Consider the following 11,184-nt stretch of genomic DNA (forward strand, 5'->3'; position numbering starts at 1 on the left):
CTTGTAGCAGGCAAAGTGCAGAAACAGGATCAACAAAGTAAAACACTTCATTTACAGACGGCAGTGGAGACAGTGTTCAGTCCATGTAAGATGAAACGAAACATGACAGAGGGAAGTATCTGGTTGTTTTTCTTTGAATATGAAAATGGTCTAAATTAGTTGAAGCCTTTAGGAGGAATGCAAAATGTGTGCAATTTTTCTTTATAATACTCTCATAATTGTTTCTCTTGGTCCCTGAGCTTTCAAGTATTTTGATTAGTAATTCATTCCTTTATATCTTTTAAATTCCGTCCTGAATCACATCTTGACCAACTACAGGGAAGGCCTGTTCATGACAGACTTAAGTGCTACCAAAAGATTTCACACGACGCTGTGCCTTTTCCCCAAATAAAAGTCCTGCTCGGACCAGATAAATTACTATTTTTACCCGCTAGAATTGAGGAAGAATTTAGGCTTTTTACTTTATTGTGCTTTGCACATATGTACCAGTAAAATAGAAGTGCTACTGTTACCAACAGATTGCTCTGCAATAGTCTTGTGCTCATTTATTATTCACTACCTTTGGATTCCTTATAAGGTTTATAGATTGGACTTTATAGTCAGCCCAGGTCATAACAGGTCAACATTATTGCCCCAAGGCCTCTGGAGCCTGTGACAGGCATGATGTTATGACTTGAATGTAAACAGTATGTATGGGAGAGCATGACAGGGGCTCAGCCGTCACTCCTTGTGGTGTTAGCTCAGCTCCTTGTGTTGGAAGGATAGGGGGGTCACAGTGCAGCTGCCGCCTCAGAGCCCTGTTACATACATCTCCATGCCGTCGTTGAAAGTGAAAATGGTGGTGGTGCTGGAGGTGGCGGAGCCCTGCTTCAGGTCGCCGATGCTCTCGTACAGATTCTCCCCTGGCAACAGCAGGGCTTTGGCAGGCAAGTGCTGTAACTTGGGGGTCTGCTGCGTTGGTGGCGGTGGAGGGGGCTGCTGCTGCTGCAAGGGCTGCTGGGTTTTCTTCCTTCTCGGCCGCAGGGTGGCACACGTGTTGGGGGGCCTCTCTCGCTTCCAGCCGCCTCCACCTTCCATGTTCTCATAGGCTGGATCGCACTCCTCTGTCCCGATGGACTCATAGCAGTGGTCGTCAAGGGGCCCTCCAACTGCTTTGCCCTCCTGAGGAGCCCAGGTCTGGGGTTTGACCACTACACTAAATCCCCCATCCCGGTCTCGGTCACGGTCACCACGACCCAAGGTCCGGAAGCCAGGATTGGCTGGGGGAGACCCCGGCACAGCTCTTTTCTTCTTTCCTGGTTTGCACACCTTCGAGTACATCTCAGCCACCTGCAGTCAAACAACACAAGACTGAGATTATGGACTGTAAAAAAAGTCTTTCAATGAAGAGTTCAACATTCTGGGAAATACACTTATTAACTTTCTTGCTGAGAGTTGCATGAGAGCCCCCACTCTCACATCTGTCCTTTACGGAGCTGCAGCTGACAGATGTTTATCTTAATTTAGCAAAAAGATCAGAGTGAACCATTGAAGTGTAAAAACAATGCATTGTTGCTTGTTGTGGAAATCACTACTCTCCACCAAGAATTAGTCCTGCACATAATCGCCTAAACAAAGGACACATGATGTGTTAATTTGTGATCTTTAGAGGTGCGAGTAGGCAGACTTTCTTACCTTTGGACAGAGCTAGGTGAGCTGTTTCGCCCCATCTCCAGTCTTTATGCTAAGCTAAGCTAAGTGGCTGCAGTACCTTCATAATTTAATGGACAGACATGAGAATGGTATCAATCCTCTCATCTAACTCTCAACAGCAGAGTGAATAAGCATATTTCCTCTCTTCACTGTTCAAACCCAAAAAATTTTATTCTCAATTCTAGTGAAGATAAAATGTTTTCAAAGATACCAAATCTGTCAAGATGAATTCTATTGGAAATGTGTGTAAAATGATGAATTTCCATTCCATGCTATTCAGCCAAAATAAAAACACGTGTATTTGAGACATTTAATCTGACCTCAGTTTGTTCCTCTTAATAAATGGATGTAATAAATGCATTATTTTTGTATGACAATATTACATTTTAGAAAATAGCACCAATATAGACAAGTAATAAATTATAATAAAGCTTTTCAATTTTGGTACATGTAAAAATTTAGACGTCACATTTTCAGCTAGAATTAAGAGATAGAGTTACAACTTGGAAAATGTTTTTTATTGCAGTAGACATAATATTTTTTTCATTTAAACGGTTAGAAGAGAGATTCTCAAAAATACCTTCAGCACAGCTGTATGTTTGACCTGTTTTTTTTTTTTTTTTTTAAAGATCACCAGGTATTTATTTATCATATGTAAAAATGCTTTGTCTAATATTAAAACTGCTTAATAGTAAATTTAAAGGGTGACATTGGGAATAAGGAGAATGTAACAAAACAAGAGACAGGTTGATGCACAGGCTGAAGAGTCCCCGCTCACCGCAGCAGCAGACGGTTGTATATTCTCCACTGTGTGAGCACCCAATGGGCCCAGGGCTTTATTTTGCAGCATGAGCATGTCATCATCCTCCGGAGGCTTCCAGATGTACTGCTCTCCGTTGCCCATAAACATCACTTCCTGTCAACAGAACAACAAATTACATCTGGGGCAGAGCTGGTCACGTGTTCATGCATGATGCTGACAAACGAGCATCTGCGAATTTAAAAACTGCATTTTCAAAACAGACCTAACAGAGCTCACAGAAAACAAATGAGCCACTTTACAATTGCAAAAGTGCTGGAGCACAGAGCTGGCATTAGAAGTGTGCTGGACCGACTTCATACAGTATTGGATAGATTTTCCCTGGAAGGTGGAGCTTGTAACGTGAGGAACCATGTGCTCATATTCTGGGTGACTCAGTTTCAACATGTTGCGTCATCCACAAGAAAATCAGTGGTGAACAGCCCTGCGAGCAGACTGCATACACATGTAAGCCTGTGAACCGCGCGTGTTACTGAACTCAGGTCACAGCTGATAGCGCGACCTCGCTGACCTCACACAGGGCAGCAAATGGTCTCCCACTGTCACCTGGAAGGGAAGCGCAGGGCCTTATACCCACAGTAAAAGCAGACAGTCTGCCTACACTCCTTCTGCTGCGAACATATGGAGGAGGTGACACTGCTGACAGCAGAAAAACCCCGCTATCTCCGAGAACTCTTTGACAAATAAACACAACTCGTTGCCCAGACTTCAAAGAAATTTCTACAGAAGTGCTAACGCATCACAACAGTATGCATGATGTAGCCGAGTGCAAAGAAAACTGCAACACTGGCACAATTACAACTGCAGATCAACGGGAAGTCTGACAAACACTCTCCAGATCCTAATCACTGTACCTGGACTACAAAATGTATATTAACATGTCACACTGGAGAATCTGTTACACATGCCCGGAGAAACCTGAGCATAACTGTCAGAACAGAGGGACCATTCACACCTGATGGGTCAAACAAACTCCCACACGATGTGACTTTAAAAAAAACACTCCTCGTGACGCCAGTGTCATCTTCTGCTCCAGGCAGACCTCTGGAGAACCACTGGCGACCCGACTTAGCTGTTAACTTCCTCTCCCCCTCCGGCCCTCACTCCTTCCTTCAATTCCTTCAGCAAATAAAACCAACCACTGAGGTGTTGCTGTCAAGGCTTATTGCAAAGGAAGTGTGTGGCTGTTACCTTTTGTCTGAGTGGAATCAAGGTCACCAACATTATGTGAGAAAGGTATCCCTCTTTTCCACAATATATGTCATTTTTATTTGGTAATCAGGTCACATTCATTGCTAACAGCCCTGTGGTTGGGACACATACCATGTGGCTGCAAAACTCCCAGTTTCAGTTGCTTTAGAAGTGTTGGTAGGAGGATTTTCTTACCTTTGGACAAGCCAGGCTAACTTGTTCCCTCTATTTCCAGTTTTTATGCTAGGCTAATCTAGCTTCATATTTATCATACAGACATGAGAGTGGTGTCAATCTTCCCATCTAACTCTCAGCGAGAAAGCATTATAGGGATCATATTGCATAAAGTGAGACTTCCATGCCTTTTCTGATTATAAAGCAGGTCTACGTTCTATATAAATGCTGTGAAAGTAGCTCAGTCCACAAAGAAATGTGTACAGCCCGTATTCAGCAACTGAGCCTTCAGGACTTCCTGTAACTTTGTGATGTCACAGCAAAGTAGGCACCGTCCTCAGCCATGCCCCAAGCCCCGCCCATCCGGATCCACTATCCAGCCTTGCTGGATTTGGTTTCTCTGAGTGTTTACCTGAAATCTGCTATATTTTTATTTGACCACTCAGAAAAAAGTCAGCCAATCAGAAGAAAGGCTCAGAGCCTCCTCTCCTCTGATTGGCTCACAGCCTGTTGTTACTAGATCTCAGGAGGGGAGAAGCCTAGAGAGGAGATGTAAAAGTACATTGAGATGATTTTCTCTTCTAGTGGCTCAACATTTAACATTCATATTTATTTAAATAAAACACAGGAAAAGAGTAAAATATGGGACTTTTCCCAAATTGTCAAACTATTCCTTTTCACCATCAGATCAAAAAGATAAATTTGTCTGTATGCAAAACATTTAAATCTACCAACCTTTGGGAATGATGGGACGTTAAAGGCCTCCACATTTCTACGGGGCAACTTTGTGCTATGAGGGTGTGGCGGAGGAGGGGCGGGATGTGACGGCGGGGCATGTCGAGGAGGCGGTGCCGGTGGCTCCGCCATATCCGTCCCGCTGTCCCTCTTTTGGGGCGCCTTGTCGGCCTTCCTCAGCTTCCTGACACAGGCGTACTCAGCCGTCTCTGGAGGGTGAGGGGGAGACATGACCTGGGCCTCAGGTTCAGGCAGCCCTCCTTCCACGTCCCCATCTGGGTCTGGTGGCGCCGGGGTGTTGGCAGGCACGGCCGGAGGGGCCGGAGTGTCCGTCTGCCCGGCCCTGCCTACCATGGCGTAGAGGGCATCGTCAGTACGTGTGGTGGAGGAGCGTCGGCCCACTTCAGAGTAAGTGTGCTCCCCATCCTCTCCAGTCCCAGAAGGGATCTGGGGAAGCTGCCTGCCTTGAGAACGAAGGTCAGAGTTAGACCAGCGGCTGGGCAGCAGCAGAAGCTCCAAGCTGGCTGGATGTTTTTTTGGGGGTTTTTTTTGTATTTGCCCACCATAAAGCAGAATTCACATACGTTTACTCCCCTTGGACTGAACAGATCTGACACCATTTGTGAATATGAATCAATCTCTCACTGGTGAAAGAAAATCTGGAGCTGACAGCAAACTGGGAACTGACGTAGACATTTGAGAATATGCATCCAGATTGGCTTCAGTCCACTGCAGTGGAAGCAGGACAAGTATGAAGCAGGACATATGCTTATATTTCTTCAAACCCTCTCAGGCTACTGTCACAGTGCCCACAAGCACAGATCCCTGTTGACTGTCATTGATGGAGCTCCAGGATTAGTCTTGGCTCTGTGATTTCTGTCTTTAAGAGAGAGATGCATGCTCACAAATCGAGACTGAACAGTCCAGTGGAATAAGGCTGAGTTGTAATCGCAATGTGAATCCTGTTTTAGGGTAAATTTCTCCTCTTAACTGCCCTCGAACTTTATTGCAGAGAGGTCTTTTTGTGAATTTAGGGTCACATCAGATACTGATAATGTGGAGAAAATGTGTGCAGTGGCATTTATTTGTATTATCAGGGGTTGGTAATGTTGCTTTTGTGGACTCTGAGCTTGGTTTTAATTAGAGGATGAAGCTAAATCCAAACATGCCACAATTTATTTGTGGATAATTGTTCCATTTATGCATTCACTTGTCGCAACATTGATGTGCTGCAAAAAAAAAAATTCAAATTGATTTTCCGTTTTTGCCATTTCAATATTGTGGCTGCTGTTGGGTGGAAACCTTGTAGCTCCACTGTTTCTGATGGTCATGCTCACAAATAAGATGACAAATTACATGCTGCACATGTGGTTAGGGTTCAGAAAATTCCACAAATATCCCCTTCAGTGATGCAAAAATTGCTTTGTCATGCAGCTAAAACGAGTGCAGGCTGTTTAGTTCCAGAAAAGCTGATGTTTAGGAGATACAAGGTTTTCACCTCACAGCAGCCTGGTACTGTATATAGAGAACACAGGGCAGATATATGAAAGATGCACTCACTTTTGCCATTGCAGTTCATCTTGTTCATCTCAGTGTCTGATTTACTGATGGACCGCAGCTTCGACTGCCTGAGTATACCCTGACAACACACACGCACACACACACACACACACAGACGCACACACACACGAAGCTGGTTAAACACTAATTAAGACTGAAGAGGTGTCCTCTGAATGATATTGTTCCCTGCTGAATTGAGTTGCTTCAGCTACCTCTGCTGCAATGCAAACAAAACACGGAGGAGTGTGTTGCCTGATACCTACCATGTCCATGAGACGGTGTTTTCCACCTTCGCCGGGGACATTGTGTGTCTTCCCCTTCCTGTGGTAAACACAAACACTCTGTCATACAGATTGACACTTACTACACTGATGCACTTCTGTGTGTGTGTGTATGTCTGTGTGTGTCTGTGTGCGTGCAGAGTTTCTGTCTGAGTCATTGTCCATGTTTGGCTGAGTCATCTTATGACTGTGCACATGTGAGCGAGACATTAAGAGTACATCTGCATATGTGGCACGGCCACGGCCGGTGAGTAACTAAGTACATTTACTCAAGTACAATTTTACTACTATTTTCTTTATTGGTCACTTTTCAGATTTTACATTAAAATCATATGAAAAGATAATAAAACGAGATTACAGATAACAGATTGTTAAAGATTAAACCAGTTGTTCCAGCCTTCTTGGCTGATGACCTCTAATGAAAAATCTGTATCTAGTTAAGGTCTAGTTGTCATGTTCCATATGTTTTTCAGTTGTTAGTGCAAGATTTCCTGTCCAGGTAAAATGACTTTACAATAATTTATTTCATGCTTCACAATTAGTGAAAAATGCCAAAAACAAATGCAGATCTGTACAGCATAACTTTGTTTTTTCTTCTTTCCTCCCACATGAATCATCTCATGACCCCTCAGTTTTATCTTGTGACCATTTGGAGGAGGCTCCATTGATGCATCAGTATTAACAATCTAATAATGTCATAATGTCAATAAATCAGTCACAGGGGGCATTTTACTGCAGAACAAGTACTTTTACTTTAGATACTTACTCTAGATACTTTAGTAAATTTTCCTGATAAGAATTGAATGCAGGATGTTGGTACTTGTAGAGTATTTTAACATTAATGAATTGGTACTGAGTGTCCTGCAAATGCAAATATACATGTGTGTATCTGTGCATGTATTCGTGGTCATACGTGCACGCTCTCACCTCTGGCAGCCCACACAGAGCACCACGATGAGGATTGTAACAACAAAGGCTGAGGCAGCAGCGATAGCACCCAGCAGCAGGACCTTGCCGTAGGGAGGAGCCGTGAAGTTCAGCCCGTCCTGCATGGAGGCCATGTGGGAGCGCTGGCGCTCACTTGCTCTCACACACTCACACTCACACCCTTACACTCATGCACGCATGGAAGTGCCACGGTCTCACTGGGATCTGCAGCGAGAAGGCACAGAGTGGTGCTTAATTACAAAATTATCTGACCTTTACAAAACATTAAGTAGGTTAACAAAGCAGTGGAACCAGAAGTAAAATATTCACGGTTCAGATGGCAGAAGGAAAGCAACAGTTTAAACAGAGGAGACGTGAGAATTCCTGTCCAGCGCTGAAGCAGTGAAATGCAGAGACATCAACGCCTCAGGCATGTGCTTCTGCTTTACCTTGTTTGAGGGATTACTGAGCTTTGTGTGTCACACTTACATAGATATCAACAGTATACCTGCTCACCAGTAAAGACCTTCAGGCATCTGGGTTTACATACCATAAATTTGAGCTAAAGCAATCCAACAATCCTACACTGAACAAAAGTTTTATGACTGAAATAACAGAAAAATGAAATATCTAAAGGCTGGTCTGGTTTGTCAGAAAGCTGCTACTGTGCATATGGGTAAAAATGCATTTCCTATGGTTTTAACTATTTCAACAAGAGCAAACATACATATTGAGAAAGTACAATGAGTCACAGCAAAACTGAACATGCCAGCAGGCAGAGTAACCTGAAACTCTGACAGAGTGAAGTGTGAAAGCAGAGCGAATAGGCAGAAGCATCTTTCCTGCTCCTTCTCTCTTGCCGCTTGCCAGACAGTTTCACATTTGCCAGTATAATATGTTTCAAATAAGCAACAAAAACACAGAGAAGACCAAACAAACAAGCCTGTTCTAATCTCTGTCAAACCATGCCATCTGTCCACTGTGCCAGTGTTTTTTCATGTGTTCATGTGTGTTTGTCGCTTGTCCATCTTAACAAGACTGAACGTCAGACTGCAGGAAACATACCCTTCTGATTTTGTCCCAAGTTTGTGGATGATAATGTTTTAGTGTCTGTATACAGTATGTCTGTCCAGATGTCTCTCATGTATATATTTGGTTTATAACCACAGATTTTCTTCCAAACAAAAACACTCACTGGTGGATCTTTCTGTAAACTTTGTGTGTCTGCATCCTCCTCGCTCATGATCAAATCGGACACTTTAAACAACAGGCGTTAGTATTGAGTTCCACATAGATGCTTTCCATCCAGACAGAATTTAATCTTCGCAGTTCAAATTACTTTAACAATTTGTCTGTAGTCTGGTGAACAATCTGTTTGAAGCCAACATGTGAGTCTGAGGCAGCTCAAATAATTTAGCTGTAGCTTCGTATTGAAGTGATCTGTAATGTTAGTGAGGCTTAATGAGGATTCAAGCAAACCAAGCATGAATTGCTGGTACGCTCTTCTTCACTCATCCCTCTTCATCCTCACTGAAATGATCTGTCCAGGACCTCGGGTTTTGGTCTGATGATGCTTTAATATAAAAATCCCAGACACTAAAATTCACCCACTGACATTTATAACAAAATTATACTAATAATCTAGACCAGTACTTCTTAAAGTGGGGTCCTTGAAGGGGTTACTGTGGGTGCCAAGCAAAAAGGGGAATAATTCATTTTCAATATAATTCCATTCACAAGTAACACAATGACAGAATATATGACAATTTTGGTCATTTTACACTTTCTGTAATAAAACATCTAAACACAAAGATCTTATCAGTTGGGGGTCCATGTGTCAGTTCTTGATCCTTGGTCCTTGAAAATGTTTGAGAGCCACTGATCTAGTCTGTAGCTGGATCTCCTGACGTAGACCACACCCATCCACACCTGGATATATTTTGTTTCATTTCATTTTGACCGTTAATCCATTTTCTTTCAGCCAACTGTTCAAGCCTATATGTTTTGTACGACATAATTTGCGAAAATCCCTATGTCTTGCCAATGTACACTCACCACGCCCAACACATTCACCGTCCTAAACCTGGCGCACGTCTGACTACAATGCAGCTCTAGTTTTATGTATGTATTTTGAATTAAAAAAAAAAAAGTTCATCGATCCCATCTCCACCGAATGTGTCAACTATGTTTATGATCGTTCTATAACCATAACTACAACCACGTGTTTACTATTGTAACCATGACAACAAACTTTGCTCTAACTTTAACAAAGTCCTTATTTTGGATCAACCCTTGATCTTTCCTTAAACCTAACCAAGTTGTTTTTGTCACATAACAAAAGAGTGATTTCAGCACGGATTTGTAAGTTTATCAGATAAGATGGTGGATGTTGATGTAAAACTCTGACCTGCTGGTGGCATTAGATGAAAAGCCAGCGGATCGTCTTCCAGGGACCATAAATGTCTGAACAAACTTTCACCACAGTGCTTCCTATATAGTATTACTGAACCAGAAAAAAAACACTAACAACATAGAAACTTCATTTCACAGAAGCTACAAAACTACTAAAAGATGAACATGGTGACTTCTCTCAAGACACCTGCATGACTGACATTACCACAGCTCTGTTATAACTGTAATGTCACTGATCAGCCCTTGCTGGTATGATGCAATTATTGATATTTTATCAATGTTTTTCCTGCTCTTTCCTTCTCGTCTCTTTGAAGGTTCCGTCTTCTCTGTAAAAAATACTCACAGCATATTATGTGACAGATTTTTTTACCACATTAGGTATCTGATTTTCTGTTAAACCGACAGTAAAGCTGGGACAGAAGCTTATCACGCTCTGTACTGTGGGAGTTTTGCAAACTTTGAGTAATTTGCATTTCTTTTAGTAGATCCAGTCATGAACCCAACTGTTCTCTGTGTGAAACCCAGTTTGCACCAGATTTCCTCCTGACTCCTGACCAGAGAAAACGGCTTTGTTTCCTAATTCAAAATTAAACCCATGTTTATTAATATTAACACAATGTATCAATAAGTCATATTTTTCAATAGTGGATATCCAACATAATTACTGACTTAAGACAGTGATTACAGCAGAGAAGGGGTTTGCTCAGCATGTCTGTAAAAGTATTTTGTGTATTTTAACAGCAAACATGTCGAACATGATTTACAGTGACTTGGTTTTAATGCCGCTAATTCCTCCACCAGTGCTTCACCTTCACCAGCACAAGTCCTGATCAATCTGGAGTATTATATGGGATTTAAAGAACCATATGCACCTATGAAGCAATTTAATTCACAGCTGCAACAGTGTCAGTGTAATTATATCTGTGCTGATTTGACAACAGAGCCGAGGAGTGGAGATGGAGAGAGTAATGAGAGAGAAGAAAGGGGAAAGGTGTAGGTGTGGAGGAAAATAAAGGGAGAGAGAGAGAGAGAGAGGAGGAAGACATGCGTGGGAGTCTTGTGGCAGGTGTTTGAAGACGCTGAAAGCAGATGATGAGAAGAGGCTGTCACATTTCCCAACAAGGTTTCCCGGCCTTTCTTCCCTGTGTCACTGAGTGTGTCCATACCTCCCCACCCATTATTCTCTCCCTCTATCCCCCCTGCCTCCGCCTGCGGTGCTCAGCCAGAGTGACGCCTCAGCACTGCAGTGTAATCTCTGGCCCTAGAGCTGCCTCATCTGAGCCAACCAATTGGACGTAGTGCTCAGAGCAACAGCAAGAAATGGCCCTCCGCCGGCTGCTTTCCTGCTAAACAAAGCCCCCCCGTCTCCCTCCGCCACAGAACGCCCCCCCC

General features: G+C 43.0%; 1 protein-coding gene across 1 annotated transcript; it reads right to left on the reverse strand.

Moving 5' to 3' along the window:
• Nucleotides 1-789: 789 nt before the first annotated feature.
• LOC111235120 lies at nucleotides 790-7,514 on the reverse strand. Its single transcript, XM_022763450.1, has 6 exons — nucleotides 7,381-7,514; nucleotides 6,436-6,493; nucleotides 6,208-6,251; nucleotides 4,613-5,150; nucleotides 2,471-2,608; nucleotides 790-1,329 (listed from the first exon to the last, which is right to left on the reverse strand). The coding sequence occupies exons 1-6, from the start codon at nucleotides 7,512-7,514 to the stop codon at nucleotides 790-792; spliced, it is 1,452 nt and encodes a 483-aa protein (XP_022619171.1).
• Between the last annotated feature and the right edge of the window lie 3,670 nt (nucleotides 7,515-11,184).

Source organism: Seriola dumerili, unplaced genomic scaffold (genome assembly GCF_002260705.1).
Source record: "Seriola dumerili isolate Sdu_G_001 unplaced genomic scaffold, Sdu_1.0 BDQW01000468.1, whole genome shotgun sequence".
Taxonomy (NCBI): domain Eukaryota; kingdom Metazoa; phylum Chordata; class Actinopteri; order Carangiformes; family Carangidae; genus Seriola; species Seriola dumerili.

Excerpts from the sequence above, each read along its gene's own strand:
- LOC111235120 (XM_022763450.1), bottom strand. The coding sequence starts at position 7,514 with ATGGCCTCCATGCAGGACGGGCTGAACTTCACGGCTCCTCCCTACGGC. Across the intron at positions 6,252-6,435 it reads AACACCGTCTCATGGACATG|GGTATACTCAGGCAGTCGAA; the intron begins GTAGGTATCAGG and ends GTGTGTTGTCAG. Across the intron at positions 1,330-2,470 it reads TACAACCGTCTGCTGCTGCG|GTGGCTGAGATGTACTCGAA; the intron begins GTGAGCGGGGAC and ends GTTTGACTGCAG.